General features: G+C 44.1%; 1 protein-coding gene across 4 annotated transcripts in view; it reads right to left on the bottom strand.

Annotated features, from left to right (window-relative positions):
• NPRL3 (NPR3 like, GATOR1 complex subunit) overlaps nt 1-27,823 on the bottom strand; it is a 115,432-nt gene that overhangs the window by 37,761 nt on the left and 49,848 nt on the right. For all 4 annotated transcript variants that reach the window (XM_044978988.1, XM_044978984.1, XM_044978986.1 and 1 more), the window contains 2 exons: nt 24,074-24,180; nt 20,525-20,654 (listed from right to left, as the gene is read on the bottom strand). In XM_044978988.1, coding sequence (XP_044834923.1) covers nt 20,525-20,654; nt 24,074-24,180 — 237 coding nt within the window. The remainder of the gene's footprint in view (nt 1-20,524; nt 20,655-24,073; nt 24,181-27,823) is intronic.

The raw sequence follows: 27,823 nt of genomic DNA, 5'->3' as shown, positions 1-27,823 counted from the left end.
TTGAAAATATGGAGAGGGTTCAGAAAACGATTTGAGGTCTGGCAAACGTGCCTGGCAATGAGATTTAGGCATCTCAATCTATTTGGCATATCTAAGAGATTAAATTTAAATGGTGAGGGTAATTAAGCTACCTAGAAACAATTTACCTTGAGAGATGGTGGCTTCTCCATCACTTTTGAAAACAAACATCCAGTCAATTTAAAGATACCAGAAGTTATGGGCCTGACGCAGAAATTTCCAGGTGAAAATGTGCTCACATGATCAGAAAGGTCTCTCCTGGCCTTAAAATCTATGGAAGAATTATTAAACTTTGACAGCACTCTTCCTGGACTCAAGCTAAGAGCAATGACCAAAGATTTAAGAATCCAGCACAGCATGTATTTTGGAAAACATTTACTGGAACAGGTATAAGAATGTGCCCTGGAGCATAAACCTACAGAATCAGTGTACAGTTCTAGTAGGTCAATGTGATAGCAAAGTTCAAGGCACTTTAGATCTTCTACAGGACAGAATACAGGGTGGGTTTTTTTTAAAGTAATTGTGAAGGCAGGCTGAAGACTTTAATGTAATGCTTTGTATTACAATAAATTACAGTGCTTTATTGGAAATGGATCTATAGACATACACCCCATATTTAAATTAAAATTTCTCAACAGCAATGCATGTTTACTATGTAAGTGTTCTTCTAGTAGCAATTTGTTCCTTAACTGTAGGTGCCTGAGTTCACTGCACAGCTGTTATCATAGATCAGTGGTCACAAAAAAGGCTCCCAGCACAGGAAGATAGCAGCTGAACCCAAGCTCTTCTAGGAAACATCCCAGCTCATCTGAACCCAGCCTACCCAAAGAGAAGGGGGAGGGTAGACCCCCTTGCCATTATCATGGTGTGAGTACATGTGGACATAGTAGAGGAAGATGGCCCAGTGGTTAGGACACTAGCCTGGGACTCTGGAGACCTGGCTGCAATTCTGGGCTCATGTGTGACCTTGTGCAAGCCACTAATCTCTCTGTGCTTCAGTTCCTCATCTGTAACATGGGGACAATGGTATAGTCTAGCGTCACAGGGGTGTTGTGAGGATAAATACATTAGATATTGTGAGGTGCTCAGATACTAGGGTATTGGAGGGCAATACAAGAACCTAGACAGATGGATAGAGCATCTGTCATTAAGAGTCCATTGTACAGAATAGAGAACCAGATTTTTAAAGGTATTTAAGCATCATAAGATACAGAGTAGGCACACATTGGGATTTTCAGAAATACCACGGTTCCTATCCCCCACTGAAATCAATGGGAGACAGGAACCTGGGAGTGTCTGAAAATCCTACTAGGACCTAAACAACTTTAAAAATCTGGCCATGAGGCTCTTGGGCTAGCTGCTTCTCAGGCAATGGGGGAGGGTTAGTCTGAGTCATCTCACACCTGGCAAATTCCACTGGCTAGACAGTGAAGTCTGCTTTTCTAGTTCCTTGAATTACCTTGATTTTTTCAAGATCTTCTTTTGTCTTGAATTATTTTAACCATAATATAGCTTTAATTATTGAAATGTTCACTAGCATGTGGTGGTGCTCCTAGGGCATTAGGTTGCCTCAACTCAGCCTCACCTTCCTAGTGCAAACACATTCTTTGTGTTACAGCATTCAAAAAACAAGTACAGAACATCCCCCAACTGATGCTGAAAGCAGCAGACACAGGGTGAGTGAGAGCTATTTGTGGACTTGTGGGTGACCTGTTTCCAGAGAGTTTGGAGAATGCATCATCTTCCTGGCTGACTCTCACATGAACAGCCTTTTCATTTCACAAAATATTGAAGGCCCAAGTATTAACTAGTAGGTATTGAAAACATTGATTCACTGACAAAAGCTGCTCAAGGACTTCATAGCAACCTGCAGTGTTTTGGTGAGAAACACAGGCAGAATGAGCTCAGATCCTCTGAAGGAAACTAAATCTGCTGTATTAATCATTATGGTAAATGGGCCAAACCTCAGTAAGAGCCCCCAAATGAAACTTTTCGGCCCACACAATTCTCATTCCCATTTTTCTAAAAGCTGAGCAAACTTCAGCCTGGCTCAACCTTCCCGGCCTTGTCTTCTACCAAGCCCCACAGCACACGTGCCTTTTGCTGCTGGCACACACCCAGTGTCTCCTTCAGGAATTCCTGCCTCTTGGGGCTGCTGGACATATAATTTGGAGATCTCCCTCAAACACCTCTTTGTAAGAAAATCTGTGTTATTAATTTTAATTATACAATAATCTACTCAGAGAACAGAGAGAGACACACACAACTCAAAGGTGTACAACATATGAATACTGTATGTACCATACATTATAGATCGACTTGCCAACAACTGAAAAACTTACAAGAAATTTCACCTAACAATTATGTCAAGATGCTAGCGCTCCCTCCAGAGTCATTAACAGTTAACAGTCTCTCTCTCATGCAATATAGATCAATATGTGCATTTCACACAAGTCTATCTTCTTTTGAAAACTTTTGCCAAAAAAGTAGTCAGCATATCTTGTTTTGTTAATAAAGCTGTCACCCCAAAGTTTATTTTAGTTGCATGAAGTGTTATGCAGCCACATGGTCTTTCGAGATGGACAGACCAACACACACTTCTTTTTACCAGATTCCATGCACCTAACACTTACATGTCTAGGCATTTGAGACATTCGTATAGGCAGGATCAATCTTTGCACAGACACATTAGCATACATTTCCAAACCATGAGCCAAATTCTGCACATATATCCATACACAACTCCCAGGCACATTAATGTTTAAATATCCGAAAACAGAGTTTGGCTCATATTTACAATGTTCCATACTAATGAAGTGAAAGTTATTTCCTCTTCCTTTTACTCCATCCAACCCATCTGAAACACTACTGCTAAAGTCATCTTCCTCCTGCCCCTTCTGTCACACTCTTATGGTGGGAATTATTAAGCTGTTGGGGGCACTTTCAGATGTCAGCAAGATTTATCAGATTCCTGGGCATGACATAGGCCAGTGCCTGCACCTTCTCATCACAACACCATTTACCTGACTTTGGACAGAAAAAGCAGTCCCTTGTTTCAGATCTACTTGAAGCAGGCCCTTATGGGTACGTCTACACCGCAATTAAAAACCTGTGGCTGGCCCGTTCCTGCTGACTTGGGCTCAGGCTAAGGGGCTGTTGAATTGTGGTGTACACATTCAGGATCGGGCTGGAGCCCGGGCTCTAGAACCCTGCGAGGTGGGAGGGTCCCCAAGCTCAGGCTGCAGCCCGAGCACAAACATCTACACTGCAATTAAACAATCCCTTAGCTCAAGCCCTGCAAGCCTGAGTCAGTTGGCACAGGCCAGTGTCTAACTGCAGTGTAGACATACCTTTTGTCTCTGGATGTGCAGTGTAGCTCCTTGTGCTCTGGGGAACAGAGTGGGTCCCTTATTTTAGAAGGGAATATGAATCCTTTCCTGGCAGGTGTCACAAACCAGTTCCTCTCCTTGGCAGAGTGGAGAGAGGTCTTGTGCTGCCCCACTGGCAGACTATGCCTTCACCTAGATCTTATTTCTATCCCTTCATGAATTCTTGATGCAGAACCAGGATTGACAGCTCAAGCAGTTTCATGGGCTAGGACCCTTTCTCTCCATGCAGGCTTTTAATATCATTCTTGCCAGACTGGCTAAGGCGAGGTATGTATACCCAAACACACACCCATCCTTGAAATCTTTCACTCTCATCTTGACCTTGGAAGTATTCAGAGGAATTCTGTTTAAAGGGAACAAAAATTCCAAACCTCAAATGCCATGTGTCACATCACAGCCACTGCACATGCCCTCTTTCAGTAACAGGATACTAACCAATATTTTAGAAGAGCCAACATTAAAGTACTACCTGAATGGAGCAACTGCTGTGGCAACTTTAATAATCTTTTAGCTTGGGTTTGCTTAACAGGAAATATCTCCTCTTTTTGTTGAAGGTGGATGATGTAGCTCACCGAAAGTTACTGTATTTCAGAAAGCTAGCTGGGGCAGGAACCAGTGTTCTTATGTTTGGACATCACCCAGAACATTGCGAACATAACAATAATATAAATAAGCAGCTACTGGAGACAAGGAATCGAAACAAAATTCTGTAGTTAATGCCTTCCCCTCTTTGGTAACCCTACAGACTACAAAAGTAGCAGCTTCTTCAGGTGATCTTAATAAAGTTAATAGATTTCTTCTTCTGAGATACTAGGCATATTTCAGTTCACTCGGTCAGAAGGGATATCATTTGTCAATCACTAAACAGCTATAAGAAGTTGCATTTCAACAGGGAATACAGAAGCTACCATGAAATTTGACCACCTTTCAAGTCAGATCTGAATGAGATTTCAGCTTCCCTTTCAAGGCAGGAAGACAGGATTGTTGAACTGAGGATATTAATCAGTAATACAGACTAAGTAAAAACACAAATCATTACCGTCACTTCTGATGTGCACAATCTGAACAGCCCTGAAGTGTCATGTCATCCTTGCAGCCTTATTACATTTCTCCTGTGTTATGCATCATACAGAGGACTACTCTCAAGTTTACATCAATACTTACATAGCAGAGCAAGTGTGGTGACCTGACTAGGTTATGCTAACTATGAGAAGAGGCAGAGGAAAACCAAGACAAAAAAGGATAATTTTAAATTTTTAGAACTTTCTAAGGGAAAACTCCAAAACTGTACCAGGAGCATAAATAATATAGACCATTACCAAAGACTGACTACGCATACTAAAACTATAAGATATCAACTCATTAATCTTTGTGAGCTTTTACATGCTGTACAGTTAATACCAAATGCATTGTTATTATGAACAAAAGAGATTGCTCTACAATATACTGTGTCACTTCAGAGAAGAATCCAATTTTCCTCTCCTTGGATGTAAGTCCAGCTCCACTCTTACTGGCCTGTTCTTTTCCTCTCTTCAGCCTGAAGTGCTCCTCAGATTTGATATTCCTGTCGCTGTACCTCTTTTCACCATGTTTATCCACAAGTGGGGTTTCTTCACCTAGGGGGCCCTTGCTCGTCCATTAGTCACCTTTGAACTGTATTCCATCAACAGATGTTCCAACAGTCACTCTCTCTGTTCATGTACTTTAGGTCCTTTGTGGGTGTGCTTCTCTTTACCGCTTCCAGGATCTGTTTGCATCTAATGCAGCTTTTTGATCACTTCCCTCTTTCACCAATTATATTTCCTTTCAGTTTTTTCTCAATACTCTCTGGTAAATCTGTATATTCCCCCCCACACACACACACACTATCCTTCTCTAACAGCATCTGGTCACATACCCAGGTCTATTTTTTTCTGCTTGTCCTGACCTGAAACCTTTCCTGTTTTCTTTTTCCTCTTCACTTCCCAGTCCCATACTTTTATTCTCCTGTTCTTTTATTTTATCATCTTGCCTTCGACCCAGGCCACCGTTTATCCTCTAGCTCAGCATCTCGATTCTTCTTCACCTCTAACAGCTTTTTCCAACTGCCCCTTTGGGTGGATTCCAACCCCCCTCCCGTTTCCTCTCCTTGGCAGTGTCTCTCTCTCTCCCAGGACAGCATTCTGGGCTGCTGCATCACATCTGCAGCAGGTGCCAGTGCCAGTGTGAAGATTACTACACAAGCCGTTTCAGAAACGAGGCCTGGCTGAGATTTTGTTACTGGGCTCTGCAGACAGTTCATTTGAACATGGCCATTATGAACTTCCTGCCTCATTCTCCACCAAGTGAGCATCTCTTTGCTTTGGAGAGGAAATGGACATGCCAGATAGAGCTGTCTCAGAGGTGCATTCCTCCCTACCACTTTTCCTGATCTAGATCAAACTCACTGGTTGCCATGGCTCAGAGGAAATCTCTTCATCTTCACATCTGGTCTCAAAACCTTACCAATCAGATGGCCTCTGCCCTGATGCCAGAAAGAGCTTGGACAGCTGAGTAGGCAATGGCATGTTTAGCCATGGGGGACTGTTCATAAAGCTTAGTCATCAGCTAGTGCTGTAGGGAGTTATGTCCAGCCTTCTTTGGCTGAAAAACTGGAGCCATGAAGCAAATACAAGGATGAAACATTTTGCTTTGTTTTAGTCTATGATTAAGTCTAAATTTTAACCCCATTCTCATGGCTCCTTCACTCCACTCTCCTCCTCCCCACATCCCACTATCCCTGCCTCTACACTGCCTTCTCATCCCCACCCCCCTCCCTGCCTCCTTCCAGTCTGTTATCTGGTCTGCAACAACATTTACATTGTTTCCACTAGTACATTTTAACACCCCTTCCCCCCCCCCCATCCCTCTGATGCCATTTCCCATCACTGCTGTAGGCCAAGCTCCAGCTGTGTAGCATAGTGTATGGCTGTGTGACACTCTGTATGCAAGAAGCTGGTAACAATACAGGGCATTGTATTTATTAACAAATAAGCACACAACAGACATTTTGGTTCTGAAAAGCGAAGACTTTATGCATCACCCCATCTGGAGACACAATACACAACACAGCCCACTGAACTCTGCAAGGGCAAGGCTAAGCCCTTCAATGTTCTTTGCCTTCCTGGAAACGGAGAATTTTATAGCATTTGTAAAATTCTTTATTTAACACATGGATTTTTAGAAGCCTGTTTCCTGTGATCAGACCCCAGAGCTGTTTTTTTCCACAAAAAAGGAAAAATGTCAAGAAAACTGGGACTAGCTAGGGGCTGAGACAAAGTGGACAGGAAAGGTCCAATCCTGGTTTGGTCACATATATTTTCTGGTTTTAATTAAAAATATAGCCAGTGGAGCACATTGTCTCTCCTTACTCCAGTCTGGAATTAGTCTAATTTAACCTAACTGACACACACGCGCTTCAGGATTACATTTGAAAAAATAGAACAGCTACCTGGGGAAGCTTTTGGTTCAAAAGTAAAGGAAAGATGATAGTGTACAGTACACCCTTGCTATAATGCCCTTCATTATAATTAACATAGTACCTGTATCCCAACTACAGTACAGTACTGTAATGTTTAAAAAAAAAAGAAGGAAGGTTGCACATGCATGCAGTTTTTATCCTGCTTTGCCGCTCCACCATATGGGGCTGGCAGCTCCACCATTCTGCTGCCCAGGGCTGGCAGGTCTGCTGCTTCGCCACCCATTCATTTTCATTGTCCTTTCACTATAATGAACTCCTGGCTATAACAAACAAAAGGCTTGGGTCCCAACAGGTTCATTATAGTGAGGGTGTACTGCATTTATATTGGCAAAAATAAATGGTTGTTAGTCCAATTAAATGAGCCTGCTCGGACATTCACTACACTATGGCAAAAAAATCAAAACCACCATTAAAACATTTCCTTATTTTAGACCCACCAGATACTTCAGGTCTCTGCTATCACTGTAAATCAAACCAATGCATTGCTCTAGAACTTATCAACATTCCAATCATCAGGTGACAGGCTTAGCTTTGGACCTTTACTTCAGTTGACGGAACAGCACTCACCCAATATTTCTCTTTAAAGTCTTGCAAACACTATTTTTAAATCCAGCACACAGCAAACATGCATTTTATATTTACTATAACTGACTATATCTGCATATAAATGGTACTTCCACAACCTCTACAACAAAAGCTGCCCTTGATTCGCCACATAATGGCTTCCAGATGCACTGTAGATCTGACTGAGTCCTATTTGTGCTATTCTCTCAAACGCATGCAGCCCCCTCCAATTCCTGTTCCCTCACATGCCCATTTTCCACTGCACTATTGTACAATCTATAATTAATTCAGTTCATCTGCAAAATGGAGGCTTCACCTAGCAACCACTTTGTTAAAAAACAACAAAAAACAGAATAAAAAATTAAAAGCATCTTTTGTTCAGCGAGAAACAGCTAGCCACCCCCAGTTTCACCCAGCGCCTTCTTCAGAGCCAAGGTGGTCCTATCCTGGAAGGATCAAATAACTAAGAGTAATGGAAATGTGAATTATTAAAAATACGTACTATAGTGGAGGCGGCCAGTGACAACACGTCTATGAGGGAGGTTTTTACCCAGTTGGTGAAAATACACTCACCTGCCTGGGAATGGGGAGAAATCTCCCTCAAGGACTTGATATTTTAGGGGTGTCCATTTATGGGGGGTTTACATCTCCCTCTGACACAGCTGGTTCAGACACTTTGAAATATGGGGGCCCCCATATTCCTCTCCCCTCATTTTGGAAATAGCCAGATTTAGGAAGTTAAGATATGGGACAGCAATAGCCCTCATTGGGAAGCACATTCAAGTATTCCAGCAAGAACCAGTTTTCATGACTGGAATATGAGCCTTTGAAAATTCATACTGTGAATGGATACAGAGATGTGACAGTGGTGTAGGGAACAGGGATTTAGGTTTATTAGGAACTGGGGAACTTTTGGGGAAAGGAGGAGTCTATAGAGGAAGGATAGGCTCCAAAACCAAAAACAGAACCAGACTGCTGGTATGTAAAATTAAAAAAGGTTGTAGAAGAGTTGTTAAACTAAGGGCTGGGGGATAGCCGACAGATGCAGAAGAGTACACGGGTCAGACAGAGAAATGCCTTAGGAGAGGATCTATTAAGGGAGATTCTGTATATCATACTAAGAAGGAGAAGATGGAAGTTGATAAAGTACAGGTAGGAACTGAAGAGAAACAGTCCAATGAAAAAGAGTTTAATTCAATTACAGCACATATTGGCAGATGGCTAAAAAGTGACAAATTTTCTAACTGCTTGTATACAAATGCTAGAAGTCTAAATATTAAGATGGGTGAACTTAAGTGCCTGATATTAAATCAGGATAGTGATATAATAGGCATCACATAATCTTGGTGGAACGATGATAATCAATGGGACACGATACTATCAGGGTACAAAATACGTAGGAATGACAGAGTAAGGTGTGCTGGGGGAGGGGGGGTGGCACTATATATAAAAGAAAACAGTGCCAGAGTAAAAATAGTAAATGGCTCAAATTGTACCATAGAATCTCTATGGTTGCTAGCCAAGATGGTCAAGGACACAACCCCATGCACTGGATGTCCCTAAAGCTCTGACTCCCAGAAGCTGGGACTGGACAACAGGGGATGGATCACTCAATAATTTCCCTGTTCTGTTCATCCCCTTTGAAGCATGTGGCATTGGCCACTGTCAGAAGACAGGATACTGGACTAGATGAACCACTGGTCTGACTCAGTATGGCCATTCTTCTGTTCTTATGATAATTGATCAATCAAGAAATGAACTCATCGCATCTAGGAATACATGTCTTTATTTAAGCTGGAGCTTCCAAACACTAAACGAAGATTGCACAAGAGGACTGCTCGAGATATAAACTAAACATCCTAAGAACTTCTCCTTCCCCCTCTGGACTTCCAGAGGCTGAAAACTGAGGAACAGAAAAGGGAATGTAGAACAATGGGGCTTATGTTACAAGGCATTATATTATCTAATTAGAATTCTGTTATTTCATAAATGTAAATTGTTATCTATAAAGTGAGTTTAAGAAAGATAATAGCTAATATACAGTAGATAATAGTTCACAGTAGTTTATGATATAAGTCTTAGTAGAAACAACTAACTGATTTACTTGTGATTATTTCCCACTTGATTGATTTATACTTTACCCCAAACTGATTAGAGGCTAAATTATGTTTTATCTCAGATTGTCTCTGCCACTCCTTATTGCTCATGTCACTGCTCCATTGGACTCATTACAAGTATACCTTATTAGGGAAATAATCTGCAGTCAAAGATGGTTTCATTTTTCATATGCTCAGTGGGTAGAGTTAAGGCTGACTATGCAAATTTAGTTTGGCATTTTTTGATTTTTAAGAAGTTAATAAGAGACCCTTAAGGTTGTTTAGTTAACTTAATGTCTTTCTTATTGCTGTAAAATGATACAAAAGCTCAGATTTATAAATATAAGTTCCTAAAAACATATAATATGAGGCTTTTGCATATACAAACAAAAACAAGGAATCCCTACCAACTCATCACAGAGTCTGAAGTTTCAGTAGCTAGGAAAAAATTACAAGGGCTACTAGTCCTCAATTTTCAGGACAAAAACGGTCACCAAGTAGAATGAGGAAGAAACTTCATCAACGATATAAAATTTCACAGCTAGGTATATTTATGCCTCTCTCGCTGAAGCATCTAGTCTTAGTCACTATCCAAGACAGGAGGACTGACCAGGCCTGTTCTAAGATTACTCTTTACACACACACAGTATATTTTTGTATTGGTGCACTTTGAGCCCTACCGCACTCAAATCACAATCAGAATAAGTTCTTCTCTTGCAATCTGACTGGCTACACTGCCAGATGTTACTTTTCTGTAAATACAGATAGTGGCCAATGCCATGTCTACACTACCACTTATGTTGGCAAAATTTATATAATTTCAGACATGTAACAAAACCACACCCTTGAGCAACATAAGTTTCGCTGGCATAAGAGGTAGTGTGCACAGTGCTATGTCGGTGGAAGAGTTTCTCTCACCGACATAGCTACTGCAGCTTGTTGGGGGTGATTTATGTCAATGAGAGAGCTTTGTGCCGCTGTAAGGCCTCTAGTGTAGACACAGTCACAAAAGTAGGGGGACGAGTGCAAATGCAAAAAGAACTCAATTAGAGAAGCCTTTGCCAAAGTTCAGTTTATAACAGCAAGAGAAAGTTACTCACCCTGCAGTAACTGAGGTTCTTCGAAATGTGTGTCCCTGTGGGCGCTCCACTCCAGGTGACGGTGCGTCCCAGCGCCGTTGATCGGAGATCTTGGGTAGCAGTGCCTGGTTAGGACGCACACACTCAGCTGCTGTCTCGCAGTCTTGTTAGAGTCTGCCTGAGCGCGTGCGTCCCACGCCCCCCTCAGTTCCTTCTCTACCATGGAGAAGTCAGAATAGTACTCCAAAGCAGAGGGGAGGAGCGCAGGGAGTGGAGCACCCACAGGGACACATATCTCGAAGAACCTCGGTTACTGCAAGGTGAGTAACTTTCTCTTCTTCCTCGAGTGCTGTCCCTGTGGGTTCTCCACTCCAGGTGAATGTGAAGCAGTACCCACTGTGGCTGGTGGGACTTTGGAGTTGCGGCAGTGAGTACTCTAGACGGTACTGTATGGCCTACTATGGTGTCTACCATAGTATCCTGCGTGATAGCATAGCGTTTGGTAAATGTGTGTTCAGATGACCATGTGGCCACCTTACAGATATCGGGAATGGGTACATTATGGAGGAAGGCAAAGGATGTTGACATAGCTTGAGTTGAATGAGTTCTGATACCTTCAGGCCGTTGAGCATTCTGAATGCAGTAACAGGATCTGATGCAGTCAGAGATCCACTTGGAAAGGCGTTGTTTAGAGATGGCCACACCCTTCAATCTCTCGGTAGCGGAGACAAATAGTCACGAGGACTTACGAAATGGTTTAGTCCTGTCTAAATAGAAGGCAATTGCTCGTATGACATTGAGGGTATGCAGAGTCACCTCGTGTGGAGTCTCATGAGGTTTGGGATAGAATGTAGGTAAGTATATTGGTTGGTTAAGGTCAAAAGTGGACACCACCTTAGGGAGAAATTTAGGGTGTGGTTGCAGGGTAACTTCGTCTTTAGAAAAGGTTGTGTAGGGAGGGTAGGCCATCAGGGCACTTATTTCCCCTACTCTCCTTGCTGATGTTATAGCAACCAAGAAAGCTACCTTCATGGACATGTGAAGAAGAGATGAGGTAGCTAAGGGTTCAAATGGAGGTTTCATAAAACCGCGAAGAACAAGATTGAGATTCCATGCAGCTGCCGATGGATAAATCTCAGGATACAGATTTTGTAGGCCCATGAGAAAGCATTTTATGGTGGGGTGGGCAAAGAGTGAAAGCTGTCTAACAAATCATGGAAGGTGGTGAGGTCCGGGAGGTGTGCTCTGCTGGAGCTGACCGAGAGTCTGTCCTGTTTTAGTTCCAAAAGGTAGTATAGGATATTAGGAAGGGTTACAGTATGGGGTGCTAAGTGTTTATGTGAGCACCACAGGGAGAAGCGCTTCCACTTCTGCAGGTAAGTTTTATGAGTGGAGTGTTTTCTACTACGCAGGAGGACATATCGGACTTGCTTGAAACAGGCTAGTTCATGGGTCTGGAACCATGAAGGAACCATGCTGTCAGGTGGAGTTTCTGGAGCTGAGGGTGAAGAATCCGCCCGTTGTCCTGAGAAAGCAGATCTGGTCTATTGGGAAGAGTCCATGGAGGATGAGTGGACATGCGGAGCAGGCAAGGATACCATGTCTGTCTCGGCCAAGCCGGGGCAATAAGCATGACCCGGGCCTTGTCATCTCTGATCTTGTGCAGAACCCTGTGTATCTGAGGGATCAGTGGAAAGGCATAGATGGGAGAGTTGTTCCACGGGATGAGGAATGTGTCTCCTAAGGATGCAGTCCCAAACCCCACTCTGGAGCAAAATAGGTAGCATTTGCGATTCTGGGTTGTGGCAAAGAGGTCTATTGACGGGGTGCCCCAGTGGGAGAAGAGCTGTTGTAGTATTGCAGGTGCAATTCCCATTCGTATTCTGTGGAGAAGTGTCTGCTGAGTGTGTCGGCAGTAGTGTTGTGGCAGCCGGGTAGGTACAAAGCAGTAATCTGTGTGTCATGTTGCATGCACCAATTCCACAATCGGATGGCCTCCATACATAGGGAGTGTGATCGTGCTCCCCACCGTCTGTTGATGTAAAATATACATGCTATATTGTCCATTAGGACCCGGATAGATTTGTTCTTTATGAGGGGAAAGAAGTGAAGGCAGGCTTGTCTCACTGCTCTGAGCTCTAGGAGATTTATGTGTAGACGCGTCTCTGGCACGGATCAGCGGCCTTGTGCCGTGTGTCCCCCCAGATGCGCTCCCTAACTGATCAGGAAAGTGTGCGTGGTAAGCATGAGCATTGGGGATCGTTGCTGGAAGGGAACGCCCATGCAGAGGTTCTCTGGTCTCTGTAGGGAAGCTAGTACGTTCGCTGGAGGAGTTAGCAGCATGCAGAGGCTGTGCCTGCTGGGTTTGTAATTGGAGTTGAGCCAACCCTGAAGACATCTCATGTGCAGCCTGGCATACTTGACCACGAAGGTGGTGGCTGCCATGTGGCCAAGGAGCTGTAGGCAAATTCTTGCCTGTATCCTGGGACGAACAGAGAGCGTGCGTATGAGATGTGTGATAGCAAGGAATCTGTTGTGTAGGAGCGAGGATCTGGTTCGAATTGAGTCCAGGTGAGCGCAAATGAATTTGATTAGCTGTGTAGGTGTCAGGGTGGATTTTTGAATGTTTATTTGCAGGCCCAAGCTGTGGAAGAGGGAGATGGGTAGCTTGTAGCATCTCATCGTATGATCTGCCTTTGATGAGGCATAGTCTAGGTAGGGGAAAAGTATGATCCCGTGTCTGCGGAGGTGGGCCACAACTAGAGTCCTGGAGAACACTCTTGGTGCTGTGGAGAGTCCGAATGGGAGTACTGTACCCTGTATTGAAAACGGCTGTGTCCGAGTGTGAATTGTAGGAAGCGTCTGTGGGCTGGATGAAAGGATGAATCCTGTAGGTCAAGGGCTGTGAACCAGTCCCCTTGTTCCAGCGCAGGTATTATTGTGCCCAGTGTGACCATCTTGAATTTCTGTACCCTTATTAATTTGTTCAGTCGGCGTGGGTCTAGTACAGTAACTCCTCACTTAAAGAGTAGCAGCCGTGTTAGTCTGTATCCGCAAAAAGAACAGGAGTACTTGTGGCACCTTAGAGACTAACATTTATTTCAGCATAAGCTTTCATGGGTGTCATAAATAAACAGATCAGGGTTAAGGTCTCTTTTCCCTGGAAAGGGTTAACATGTAGTACCTGGTGACCACCTGACCAGAGGACCAATCAGAGATAAGATTTTTTCAAATCTCTGTGGAGGGAAGCCTTTGTCTGTGTGAGAACTGTTTTTGGATTTAACAGAGGACAGTCATGTCCCCAAGTTCTCCTGGAGTAGTTTCTACTAATTAATAGTGAGTATTAATTAGAAAGGCGAATTAGTCTTATGATTTGATTTCTATATTTGCAATTGTGTGTTTGCTAAAGGAAATGCTTTATTCCTGTTTGCTGATATTGCTTTTACTGAGAAAAGGGGGAGAGGGGATTCTCTCCAGAGATTGATAAGGTTATACCCTATGAGTGCCCAGCTTGGATTCATAGAGATTCTGTATTTTCTTTTGTTCTCTTAATAAATTCTTTTCTTTTCCTTGGACTTGGTTAATTCCTTCCCTTGGGGAAATTCAAGGGAAGGGCAGGGGGAAGTGGGCTGCTTCCCTGTGTGTAGAGATTCAAGGCGTTTGAATCCAGGCACCTCTGTCTCCAGAGCAGGCTGGAGAGAGGGAAGAGGGGGGAGGTTCCTCCTCTGTGAATTGATCTGTGTTCCCAAGGGGGGAAACAGGGGTGTCCCGGCCCACGGAATTGACCGGGTGGTGGCAGCCGAAGGGGAGACCTACCCTAGGATTTTGGGGTGGGGGGAAGACATGCGGGTCCTCACTTTGAAACCGCCCAGTTTCAAGTGAGGGTAGACTCCTGACATGGTGGCAGCGGAGTTTCGAACCCATTCTTACAAGGAGTTTTTTTCAGCTAGGCTACGCTGAAGGGAGCTATTCTCTTCTTCTATAGCAGGAAAGCAACCTGACAGAAGAGGGAGTTTACAGTTTCAGCCAGGTTGGCTGGAGGAAATTAAGTTTCCAGCAGGCTTTGTTGGGAAACAGATTTTCTTTCTTGAAGCAGTTTTATGGGAGGAGTTTTTTTTCTCTGCTGGCTATGCTGAGGAAAAACTCTTCCCTAGAGGTGTGTCCTTCCTTTGTGATATCAGGTATCACTCAGGATTCCTAAGGGGGGGGAAGTGCTCGACAAAGTACATTCCCATCCAACAGGGAAAACAGGTTTGGGGGGGGGGGAGAGACAGAAACCCTCCAGCCAGATTTTTTTTCCCTGTGTCTTTTGAAATCCTCTGAAGCCAGGGAATACAAATCTCTGAGAGGATTTACTACACTTTTCTGCAGGTACTAAGTAGCACCAGCCGGTCCGCTGGGCTTATTAGGAATATTGTTTTTTTGGAAACAGATTTTCAGCTGGGTTTAGCTGAGGCATAAGGTTTCTAACAGGCTGTGTTAGAAAAGGATTTTTTTCCTTCTTCTTTTCTTTTTTCTCCTTTTTTTCTTTCTGTCTGCTTAGAAACAGCTAGGAAAGAGGTGCAAGTTTTTCTAGGAGGCTTGTTAAAAAGGACCCCCACTGGGAGGTACTTAGCAAGTGCTAGAAACAGGACAAACCAGTTTTTTTGGGTCTTCTCAGTATATCAGCAAACAGCAACTACACATTTGCAAATGAAAAGGTTTTGTTTCTTTTCTATTCAGTCTCTCGGGAATAGAGAGGGTTAGGAATTGGGGAAACCAATTCCCTGACTGCAAAGGGGTGTGGCCAGCACCAAAAAGCAACACCAGCAAGCCACACATAAAATTCACTGACTGCAGAGGGGTGTGGCCAGCACCAGAAGGCACTGTTCCCCATCCCAAGAAATTTCCCACCTACATGGCAGGTGAGGACACTAAGGCCTTCTTCAAAAAGGTTAAAAGGACCTGCCATGGGTACAGCATCCCTGAAGACCAGTACAAGGACTGGTCAGGAAAAAGGACTTTTGCTGTCTATTACAATTATTCCATCCCCATGCTACTGGGGGAAGACTTGGCCAACCATGTGCAGCTGGCCAAGAGGGGGGGAGTGGTCACCCGCGGCCAGGCCAAACAAGCAGGCACTCCCATCCCTGTTCCTGAGCCATCCACCAGGACCCTGTCTGTGTTACCAGAGACCCAGACAGAGGTGGTGGAACCGGATCCCATGCCAACAACTACAGCAGCCATAGTACATCCAGTCCCAGGACCGGAACTGGAAAAGCAACCAGCGGCAGAACCAGCGCCAGCACTGACGCCAGCGCTTGCAACTCCACCGCCAGGGGGCGCCAACGGGCCTAAACTGGCAGAAGCAGCAGACAACTCTACCCAAGAGGCTCAGCCAGAGCCTGAAATATCACCTTGTGCACCAGCGGAGAGCGGTCCACAGTCAATGAAAACAACCTCATCACCTACATCGCTCCCAGAGGAACTGGTGTCTCCCGCCTCAAGGGAACAGTTCCAAGCAGAGCAGGAAGCTGATGACAGCCTTAAAAAAGCTTTGGGCGGCGGCACGAAGCAACCCACCGCCTCTCAGCTCTTCTACCCAATTCCAGTTTGTTGTAAAACAAGGACTTTTATATAAGGACATTCTTTCTGGTGGACACCAGGAAGGCCAGCATCCTCAAAGACAGTTGGTAGTTCCAACTAAGTACTGGGACAAGCTCTTAAGCTTGGGCCCTGACATCCCAGTGGGCATTCTGGGGTCAACAAAGCAAAAACAGGTTAAAAACATTCCTTCCACTGGGAGGATGGGCAAGGACGTTGCCAAGTATGTCCGCTCAAATGCATACAAAGTGTTCTTCAATGTCAAATATCTTGTTGTTACATACTTAGTAGTATATGTAATAGTGCATGTGTTTTGTTAATCTGTTTATTTTAAAGTTCTAGAAGGAAATCACCGCCAGTGTGGTTCCCCCACTGTCTGCGATTTGGGGGGCGTGTCATAAATAAACAGATCAGGGTTAAGGTCTCTTTTCCCTGGAAAGGGTTAACATGTAGTACCTGGTGACCACCTGACCAGAGGACCAATCAGAGATAAGATTTTTTCAAATCTCTGTGGAGGGAAGCCTTTGTCTGTGTGAGAACTGTTTTTGGATTTAACAGAGGACAGTCATGTCCCCAAGTTCTCCTGGAGTAGTTTCTACTAATTAATAGTGAGTATTAATTAGAAAGGCGAATTAGTCTTATGATTTGATTTCTATATTTGCAATTGTGTGTTTGCTAAAGGAAATGCTTTATTCCTGTTTGCTGATATTGCTTTTACTGAGAAAAGGGGGAGAGGGGATTCTCTCCAGAGATTGATAAGGTTATACCCTATGAGTGCCCAGCTTGGATTCATAGAGATTCTGTATTTTCTTTTGTTCTCTTAATAAATTCTTTTCTTTTCCTTGGACTTGGTTAATTCCTTCCCTTGGGGAAATTCAAGGGAAGGGCAGGGGGAAGTGGGCTGCTTCCCTGTGTGTAGAGATTCAAGGCGTTTGAATCCAGGCACCTCTGTCTCCAGAGCAGGCTGGAGAGAGGGAAGAGGGGGGAGGTTCCTCCTCTGTGAATTGATCTGTGTTCCCAAGGGGGGAAACAGGGGTGTCCCGGCCCACGGAATTGACCGGGTGGTGGCAGCCGAAGGGGAGACCTACCCTAGGATTTTGGGGTGGGGGGAAGACATGCGGGTCCTCACTTTGAAACCGCCCAGTTTCAAGTGAGGGTAGACTCCTGACAATGGGCTACAGCCCATTTCTTTGGATGCATACCTCACTTAAAGTCATCCCAGTTAACGTTGTTTTGTTGCTGATCAATTAAAGAACATGCTCATTTAAAGTTGTGCAATGCTCCCTTCTAACGTTGTTTGGCAGCTGCCTGCTTTGTCCACTGCTTGTCCACTTCACCCAGTGGAGCTAGCTGGTGGGTGGTTGGAACCAGGGTGGACCAACAGCCCCCCCCATCAGCTCCCTGCTCCCCTAAGTTCCCTGTGCAGCAGCTGCCCAGGAGGCTAGCAATTGCAGCTGTCCCTCCCCCCACTGCCATGTGCTGCTCCTGCCCTCTGCCTTGGAGCTGCTCCCCGAGACTCCTGCTTGCTGTGTGAGGAGATGGAAGAGGGGGGCTAATGTCAGGGTGTCCCCCTCCCCACTGCTCCTGCACCCCACTTACCCCATCTTCCATAGAGCAGGGGGGAAACACGACAGAGGGAGCTTCCAGGCAGTAGCAGCTGCAGTCCAGTCTCAGCTTGCTGATCTAATTAACAAGGCAGTGTACTTCTGACCCCACTCTTCATACTTATAGGGGAAATGAGCATCTCTCTCTCTCACACACAGGGTGCGTGTCTCTGTCCGCCCTCCCTCTTTTCCTGCTGCCTTGTACAGTAGAGTGTGAGAGTTAACCCTTGAGGGCTCAGCCAATTGCGAGTTCATCATTTAGCAGTAAGGCATTCCCTGGAAATATCCCACCCTCTGACTCCGCCACCTCAACCAAGCTTCACAATTATCATCATTGTGTACCAGTATTAAATTGTTTGTTTAAAACTTATCCTGTGTGTGTGTGTGTGTGGGCGGGGGAAAATGAATGGAGTCTTGTCTGATGAAAATTTTTTTCCCTGGAACCTAACCCCCTCATTTACATAAATTCTTATGGGGAAATTGGATTAGCTTAACATCGTTTCGCTTAAAGTCGCATTTTTCAGGAACATAACTACAACGATAAGTGAGAAGTTACAGTATAGGCCTCCATCCCCTGATCTTTTTCTGGGTCAGAAAGTAGTGGAAGTAGAACCCTTTTCCTCAATGTTGTGTTGGCATAAGTTCTCCTGCACCTAGCTGTAGAATATGAGCCACTTCTACGTGAAGTAGGTGCTCGTGAGAGGGGTCCCTGAAGAGGGACGGGGAAGGGTAGGATATAAAGGGATGCTGTGTCCGCCATGTCTAGGATATTTCCAGGACCCAACGGTCCTGTGTAATCTGCTGCCAGGCATGTTAGAAAACCTGGAGGCAGTGGCCAAATAGGCGGTGGAGTCAAGGGGTGGTCGTGCAGACCTCGACCAACGCTTCAAAATTGTTGTTTATTTTCTGATGGGTGGGAGGTAGCTGTTGTGCTTGGTTTTGTCTGCGCCTAGGAGGTCTAGCGTGATTCCTGGGTATATCGTATGGTCTGGGCTGAGGCCGGTGATACTGTTGTGTGTGTGGCGTTGATACTGTTGTCTCCTGGGAAGGGATGGGTAAATGCCCAAGGTGCGCAGGGTCGCTCTAGAGTCTTTCATTGTGTGAAGGACTTCGTCCATTTTCTTGGAAAAGAGTTTATCTTTATCAAAGGGGAGGTCCTCCACTTTGGTCTGCAGGTCTTTGGGGATACTCGATGCAGAGAGCCAGGAAGATCTGCACATAACCACTGCAGTTACAGTAGTGCAGGCTGCTGTGTCCGCCATGTCTAGAGATGCTTGCAGGGCCGTTCTGGATACCAATTGGCCCTTGACAAGGACTGACAAAGTCTGCTCTCCTGTCCTCTGGGATATGGGAGGTAAAAATCAAAGAGTTTATTGTAGTTATCGAAGTTGTAGCTTGCAAGTAGGGTGGAATAGTTTGCAATTCTGAATTGCAGAGTGAAGGAGGTATGAACCTTGCGGCCCAAGAGGTCAACAGCGCCAGGATGCACCGTCACCTGGAGTGGAGCACCCACACGGACAGCAGTCGAAGAAGAATTACTTCAGCCTAAAGCATTTTCATAGGGCTGGTGGCCTGAGGCCATTTGCTCTTCCCAGCCTTTCACTAATCCTCAGGAAATTGCCCAAGCCTTAATCACTATTGCTTGAACAAACAGTAAAACACAAATCTGAAAACCTTAATACTGTAATATTGTAACACGTGCACTTTTGTTGACTACATGCTGAAGTCCACTTCTTGGATTAGCCTTTAAACTCCTTCAGCATCATACAGAAGCCTAAGTAAATACACAGTACAGCTTGCTTTTAAATCCAGACTGCAAGTCTAAAGCAGCTGGAATATATAAAAATAGCTCTTTATCTTTGTGTTTCTAAGGAAGGTACATTCTATGTACATATTATAGATGAAAGATTCATGGGGATCAGGACAATTTTCTATAGAGCAAATAGAATTTTTCATAGATTCCAGAGCCAGAAGGAATCACTATGATCAGCTAGTGACCCAGCGGTTCTCAAACTGTGGGTTGCAACCCTGCTTTAATGGGGTCTCCAGGGCTGGTGTTAGACCTGCTTGGGCCCGGGGCCAAAGCCCGAGCCCCACCGCCCAGGGCCAGGGCCAAGGCCAAAGCCCCCCGTCAGGCTTTGGCTTTGCCCCCCCTGCCCGCGGCAGTGAAGCTTGGGCAGGCTCAGGCTCAGACTTTGGTCTCCCCGCCCCCCGGTCATGTAGCAATTTTTGTTGTCAGAAGGGGGTCACGGTGCAATGAAGTTTGAGAACCTCTGAGTAGTCTAACCTCCTGTATAACACAGGCCATAGACCTTGGCCTAAATAATACCTGTTCCAACTAATATATATTTTTTTAAATCTAATTTTGATTTTCAAATTTTCCCTTGTCATCTTAGGGCATTTTATACGATGCGAAGGAGTACGCTCAGCAATTTCATTAAGCAACATGCTTTTCAGCACAGATCACTCAAATGGTTCCAACTAGACCTGCCTAAGGATTTTTATCATGTGGATGTAGAGTAATTTGAATGGGTGGCTAGGAAGCCCAGTAATTGAAAGATTTTTGAATCCACAAGAGCTCTGAAAGCTCCTAGTTGGACATTCTCATCCCCATGCTCAAATTAAACAGATCAATCATAAGGGGTCTGGTGTCTGTCAATCATGAGCTTTTACATGCTCCCCCATAACTTACCTCCTGTACTGGCGGAGCTAGCGGATTCTTGAACTCTGATAAGGAAACTGGCAAAGAGAACTTGGAAAGCACAGACGGCAAATCATGGCCAGGAAACTGACAGGAAAATTCCTCTGCCAAAGGGGAGTAACTATGAAAAAGAGGTACAAAGAAGAAATTACTCTTACACTGTTGTCTAGACAGAATTTACATACACTTACTAATACACATTCATTGCACAAGACGTGCCAATTCACAACATAAATATTCTTTATGTTTTAGGTAAATAATAAAGAATCTCATTATGGTTTATGACATCTAGTATCCTGATTAAGTGAGAAAATAATGAACATATTCAACGTGGTATTAGCTTTTGCCACAGCAATTTTTTTATTTTAATCACAGACTCTTATTAATTAATTGGATCTTTTTTCCCATGGCCCATTATTACAGATTTTTTTTTTTTAAATTCATTAAACAGATGCAATATCTTCATCTCACTATCCCTAGCTCCTCTGGAAGGACAAAACATCATCTAAGGGTTTGTCTACCCAGTGGAGTAATGTGCACTTCTGGGGGCAGGATTTCTAAAGCACAGAGGCGTGTTGCACATTAATTAATCCACTTAGACCCTGCTGATGTACACTAAAGGTCTGTCTACACTTAGAGCTGAGGATGAGTTAGTAGTGAAGTTACAGTAGTAGTGCGGCTTGAGCTAGCTGCCCAAGTACATACCCTGGAGTCTGTGTGGGTTTGTCCTCGGGGGAGCTAGCCCTTCCTACTGCTCGCTGCTGTACCATGGCTACACAACTATTTTTAGCATGCTAGCTCGATAAGATCTAGCACGAGCACATCTCCTCGAGGTAGGAATCACAACCCAAGCTCCAGGTGTAGGCATGCCCTAAAGGTTCCCCACTGCGCTCTAATGTAATTCTGTTTCAAACAGCACTATGTTAAAGCACACTAGACCTGCTGGTGTGAACTAAAGATACCCTACCGAGACCAATTTATGTGCAACACATTAGTGCACTTTAAACCCCGCCTCCCCATAAGTGCACATTATCGCATAGTATAGACAAATCACACTCTGCTTCAGCACAAACTTCTACTGTTTGCCTCATCCAGACAAACCCTTACATGTGCTAAGAGGTCAAGATCAGGTTGGGGTCAGCTAACAGACTACATCTATTGCCTAATCACAGGATAGCACCTTTTACCTTGACTTAGCTGGCTGAGGTAAATCTTAGACTCCTCCCTAGGCTTGACTTAAATGTGTTCTTCCATATTGCTCAGGGCACAGGCTCACAACCTACATAATTAGGAACATACAGTTTTCCAGAGATAGTACAAAGGATTGCTCCCACAAACAGTCCCCCCCTTTACTTCCATGCTTGACAGAAAAGGTGGGCCTTGATAAAGTCTGACTCTGCAAAGCAGATGGAGGAGGTAATTCCAGAGTCAAGAGCCCCCAACTGAGAACTCCCAGAGACCAGGACCATCACAAAAGTATAGGAATTGCTACCTTCATAGCCCCAAATGAACTCAACTGCTGTGACAAGGTGGGTGAGGTAATAACTTTTGTTGGTGGGAGAGAAGCTTTCAAGCTACACAGAGCTGTTCTACAGGTTTGGGAGACGTATTCAGTGTCACAGCTAAATAAAAGATTGAACAGATAGGTTAGCATAAATAGCACAGTCTCTAAGGGACCATTCAAGATGAAGTGGCCCATTAACACCTCTGTAGTCATAGGACAAAAAGGAGGGTTAGTCGGCTACAGACTGTTGTAATAAGTCATAAATCCAGTGTCTTTAATAAAAGGGAACCCAGGCAGATAACTCCCAGGCAGAGAGTGGCCAGAGCACTCTCACTGAAAGAATATGGGGACTCAAAAAATCATCCTGAAGCCACTCACCACACAAAGGGCCAGCTTCCTCCAGGACACAACTGACTTCCTCCACAAACTCCACAACACTAACAACCTCCCTCAGAACACCATCTTTGCCACCATGGATGTCACTTCCCCATACAAGAACATTCCTCACAATGAAAGCACAGCTGCCTGCCTCAAATATTTACAAGACAATGGGCAACCCTCAGATATTTACCCCAAACACAATCGCCAAACTCATCCATTTCATCCTCACCCATAACAATTTTACGTTCAACAATACACACTTTGTGCAAACCATGGGAACAGCCCTGGGTACTAGGATGGCTCCCCAATATGCCAACCTCTTCCTGGGCCACCTTGAAAAATTTCTGGACAAACATACCACAAAACTATTGATATACCTGAGATACATAGATAATATTTTCAGCTTCTGGACAGACAACTTAAACTCCCTCATAGATTTCCACCACAACTTCAATAATTACCATTAAACTCTCTCTGGAACACTCCCACACTAGCATCAACTTCCTGGACACCATAATCAGCTTCAGCAATGGAACACCACAGACAACTATATATAAGAAACCCACAGATCACCACACTTATCATCATAGATTCAGTAACCACCCCAAACACATCAAGAAATCTGTTATCTACAGCCAGGCACTCAGATACCACAGAATATACTCTGAAGAGTAACTAAAATTCTTGTTATTAATCCCTAAATGCATGACCTTGCACTTTTCACTATTAAATTTCATCCATTTGTTTTATTTTGCTTGGTAACTTACTTTGTTCTGTCTGTTATTACTTGAAACCACTTAAAGTCTTCTTTTTACACTTAATAAAAATCACTTTTGTTTATTAATAAACTCAGAGTAAGTGATTAATATCTGCAGGAGCAAACAGCTATGCACATCTATCTATCGGTGTTACAGAGGTGGACAATTTATGAGTTTACCCTGTATAAGCTTTATACAGAGTAAAATGGATTTATTTGGGGTTTGGATCCCATTGGGAACTGGGTATCCGGGTGCTGGAGATGTGTGACTTGCTGAGCAGTTTTTGGTTAAAATCTGCAGCTCTGAGGGCCTGGACCAGTTCTGGGTCTGCGTTGCAGCAAACTAGCATGTCTGGCTCAACAAGGCAGGGTTCTGGAGTCCCAAGCTGGCAGGGAAAACGGGCTCAGAGGTAATTCCAGCATGTCAGGTGATAGCCTCAAGGGGGTCTCTGTGACCGAACCTGTCACACAAGGTACACCTATGCCTGAAGCCCCTGCATTGGAAGGGAATTGATTAAGACAGATACTCCCTTAGGCTGCATGCAAGAGTCCTTCTTGGACATACTCAGCAGCCAAGAGTATTGAAAGGTTTAAAAATGGTCTATGTTCATAGAGCAATTTCTTGACAACACTGTACTGAGCTCCTGAAATTTGCTACCCACTCTATAAATGTGCAAGTGAAGGCAAGCACACCTGTCACTGCAACATAAGAGCTGCCCAATTCCTTTGTTCATCCCTGCACTGAACAGCCCTTAAGGGCTCATGAAATTCAAGCAAATTATACTATTTGTACATCTCAATAACTTCAATATCCCAGAAAATATCACCGCCCTGCCCAAAACACATCTGCATTTTTCAAAGCAGTCCCACTACAGGCACTCATGGTCTGTCTACTTACAGACAAACACTGGCATTGGGGGACAGCATATAGACGTTGTTTTCACACAGTGGATAGACAATAATTGCTTTTCCCCAGTAAACCAGATGTGCAGCAAGCTGGAAAACCTGCATTTAAAAAAAGGAGAAAGAAACAAGACCAAAGATCATAATTAGAAAAGCAAAACAGCAACATTCAAACTCCCAGCAAAGAGTCCTTTATGCTGAGAGGAAAGCCCTGTTTGATTTGAAGAAAGCTAGCACTGTGCCATCACATCACTTCAATGGCAATAATTGGTCCTCTTCTCTTAGAAGAAAATGATGCAACATGTGGCACATCAAAAAGAGTCTGACAAAGCTTCAACAGAAGTGATGCATTTCCAGGACTTGGCTTCACATATCTAAGCAAATTTTAATGTTTCCTGCTTCAGAGGAATTTCTTTAGACTGTGCCAGTAAAGGGTTTTACAACCGAGTAGTTTCCTTTATGCTTCACCCATCAATGGTTTACGCATGCATTCCACACACACACTCCTCAAAATACACTTAATGCATGACTTCTTAGATTTATATTTTATTTTGAATGTATATGAATGAAATATTACTGAATAATGGGCTCACATCATATCAATGCATTAATTAAAAAGCACTCAAAGTGGCACAGAAATACTGGTCAGCTCAGAAACTTTGCAGTTGTTATGAAAGTGACCATCAGTAATCCATTCTTTGTTTAAATCATATATCCCTGTGTGTAACCATTCACCATAAGATACCACAGAAAAATCTTTCTAAGCATTAAGGAGGGGCTTTAAAGCAACAGCAAACGAGATTTCAAAGATTTTCATTTTAATGGGGTCACGAGCGCTGGCTTAGACTTGCTGAGGCCCAGGGCCAAAGCCAAAGCCCGAGGGCTTCCGCCCTGGGTAGTGGGGCTTAAGTTACAAGCCCCCTGCCTGAAGCTGAAGCCCTTGGGCTTCGGATCTGGCCCCCCTGCCCAGGCCACTGGGGCTTGGGACCCCCACCCCCAGAGCAGCAGAGCTAGGGCGGGCTCATGCTTCGGTCTCTGTCGTCAGAAGGGGATCACAGTGCAATGAAGTTTGAGAACTCCTGGCCTAATGCAATGACCTGAAGAATAAGGACGATCCTAAAGCTTCAGACAGCATATACACACTTTTCATTCTTCGCTCGTTTTTGCAAAGACAAAATACCAGATGAATCACTGAACCAGGACCAAACTTAGGAAAGCAACATCCCTTAGATTTCTGAATTTTGGCCTTCAATATATTAATATACATCCAATAAACCGCATGGTTGAAAGAGGGCAAGCATTGAGAAAAAGCTGCAGGAGTTAGGGCCAGGTTCATAGGAACTCAGAACCCAGGAGCTTCCACTATTTCCAGTGACAGCTGCGAGGTGTTGAGCACTTTTGAGAAAACAGTCAGAAAATAACTTGTTTCTCTCTCTTCTTCCCTGACAGTCCTGTCTAACTCCATAGGCCATTTCCCCTGCATTTGCAGAAGAGTACTTAGCATTGATTTCCTTCACTATAATTCTATAGTTTACTGAAGCAGTATTGTCATTAATGCTTATTACTCACCACTGAGACAGAAACAAGATTCTCTCCATCAGTTTTACAGTTTCCAGTCATGTCTTCTATTTTAAGTTATCATTTGTTCTTGGATCATTGAAATTTTTACATAAATTTTAAAAACAAAGGAATGCCTGAGCACCAGATGTGGGTCCTGGCTGTTAACTCCTGTCCACAGATCATAATTTAAAGATTGGTGAGGGTGAGCATAGAACTTTGTGTGGCTACTCTGCATATCTCCAGAGTGGAAACAGATCAGAAGTTTGCTGCCATAACAAAGTGTACAGAATTAGCCTGTGAGAGATGCAGTCACACAGCCATATAAATACAGTTGTATTCAAGACAACAGAATCATAACGAGAGAAGGAAGAAGAGCATAAAGTCCTAATGGGACTCATGGAGCTGTGTTATACCAATCTAATGTGAGAGATGTTCCAACAATACATTATGCAACAGAACCAAGTCCTACGATAAGTAGAACTCTATTAGTGTTGAATGAAACAAAAAGAAAAAGCCCAGGTAGCCTTTTTATGGGCTATCGTCTGCTCCAGATAAAACTGTGGAGAAGGGCATCACTCATGGGAATACTGGCATGAGGAAAGTGTTACCAGGATTAGTAAAGTGCAAATTTGACAACTTCAGAAGGAGATCACACTTGTAGCACCTCCTTATCTGATGAATTTGGAGTAAAGTATCAATCACTGGAGCCTGAAGCTTGTATGTTCTAAGCTGAAGCTACCACAATCAGGAAAGTGCCTACGTAAGAAACCTGAGCTCATATGTATCCAGCAGCTCAAGAAAGGAGCTATTATCAGCTAAGCAAGGGCCATATCAAATTCCCACAACAAAAAATGGCTTTTTAATGGAAGTTTTTGAAAACAAGCTCCATATGAACTTGATGACAAGAAACTGCAAGGCAACTGACCAATCATCAAAAACATATTAATTTCCACATTAAAAACTTTAAGGGGAAGTTAAGGTAGCACTAACCAAACAGCTAGAAGGTGGAGGGGACACATTAACATGTCTTACAGCAGTGCTCTGATTGTGGATTACCATTAAGAATGCTAGAGATGAAGTGCTGGATACCCAGGAAATTCAATTAGTTCAACTGTCAAAAAAGTTTTCGTTCCTTGTAAATCTAGAAGCTCACAGAGAAGGTAACCTGAAACTACAGCTTCACCACAAAGTAGTACGTGTTTGGGATTTTCCTTAGGTTTATTAAATAGTCCCATGGGACAGGCAAACAAATTTGTTGGGTGGAGGCATTTCCCATTTTCTGACTTGTTTTTCTGAGATCTGCAGGATGGGAGTTGCCCTAAAGCATGCATCCTAATATCTTGGAGGGCAGCTTGTCTCCTGCAGAGGTTGGAAGATACACTGGGGTAGGTTAACTCTGCATCAACCCAGGGCAAGGTGAGTTAGGCTCATCAGGATAGCGCAGCTTGCCAGAATAGTAACATATATCCATGCTTACCCGCAGGTGTCCTTTCCTCAAGTAATAAAGTCCACAGATCCATTATGATGGGTCTCCAGCTAGCTTGCAGCTTAGGGACCGAACCAGGCCTGTATCACTGACAGGAGGGGAGTGCCCAACCTTTGATGAGCTCATCAGTAAGACAACTAGCATAGCCAGGATCATTGCACCTAATTTCCCCAAAATAAATCTAAAATATATCTCAAATAGCAGCTTCTCTTTCTGCAGAACATCCTTATCTCACTCCTCTACACTGGGTAAAAGGACTGGAGTGGCATAAAGGGGGATGAAAACCTCAGACCTGGCAGGAGGTGGGGGGCAGTGTTCACCCAGTGCAGGAGCTGAGGAAGACAGTCATAGGCTGCTTTCCAAAGGCTGCCTCACAAGCTCTGACATAGGGGGGCAGAGCCACAGCATGTAGCACTGCGGCGAGTGCTAGCATAGCCTGCCAGGCTGTAACTTAGAAATCTTCCCAAGGCTGCCTAAATTACCCAGGGGATGCTCTGGTTTCTGGAGCAGCCCAGAATTGGGAGGGTACAAAGGAGGTTTAGAGCCCATAGGGCCAACCTCCCCTGGCTTGCCACTTCTGTGCTGCTCCTCTCAGAGGTGCAGCAAAGACTCTCACCCCATAATGAATACAAGAACTTTCTGAATGCCTGTTTCCCATCCTTATCTGACTCCAGATGAGCCCTTTTCATTCAAAGTCAT

The sequence above is a fragment of the Mauremys mutica genome, chromosome 11 (assembly GCF_020497125.1).
Source record: "Mauremys mutica isolate MM-2020 ecotype Southern chromosome 11, ASM2049712v1, whole genome shotgun sequence".
In the NCBI taxonomy this organism is placed as follows: Eukaryota; Metazoa; Chordata; order Testudines; family Geoemydidae; genus Mauremys; species Mauremys mutica.
The sequence above is the reverse complement of the archived record's forward strand: the minus strand, read 5'-3'. Positions and strand labels throughout refer to the sequence as shown.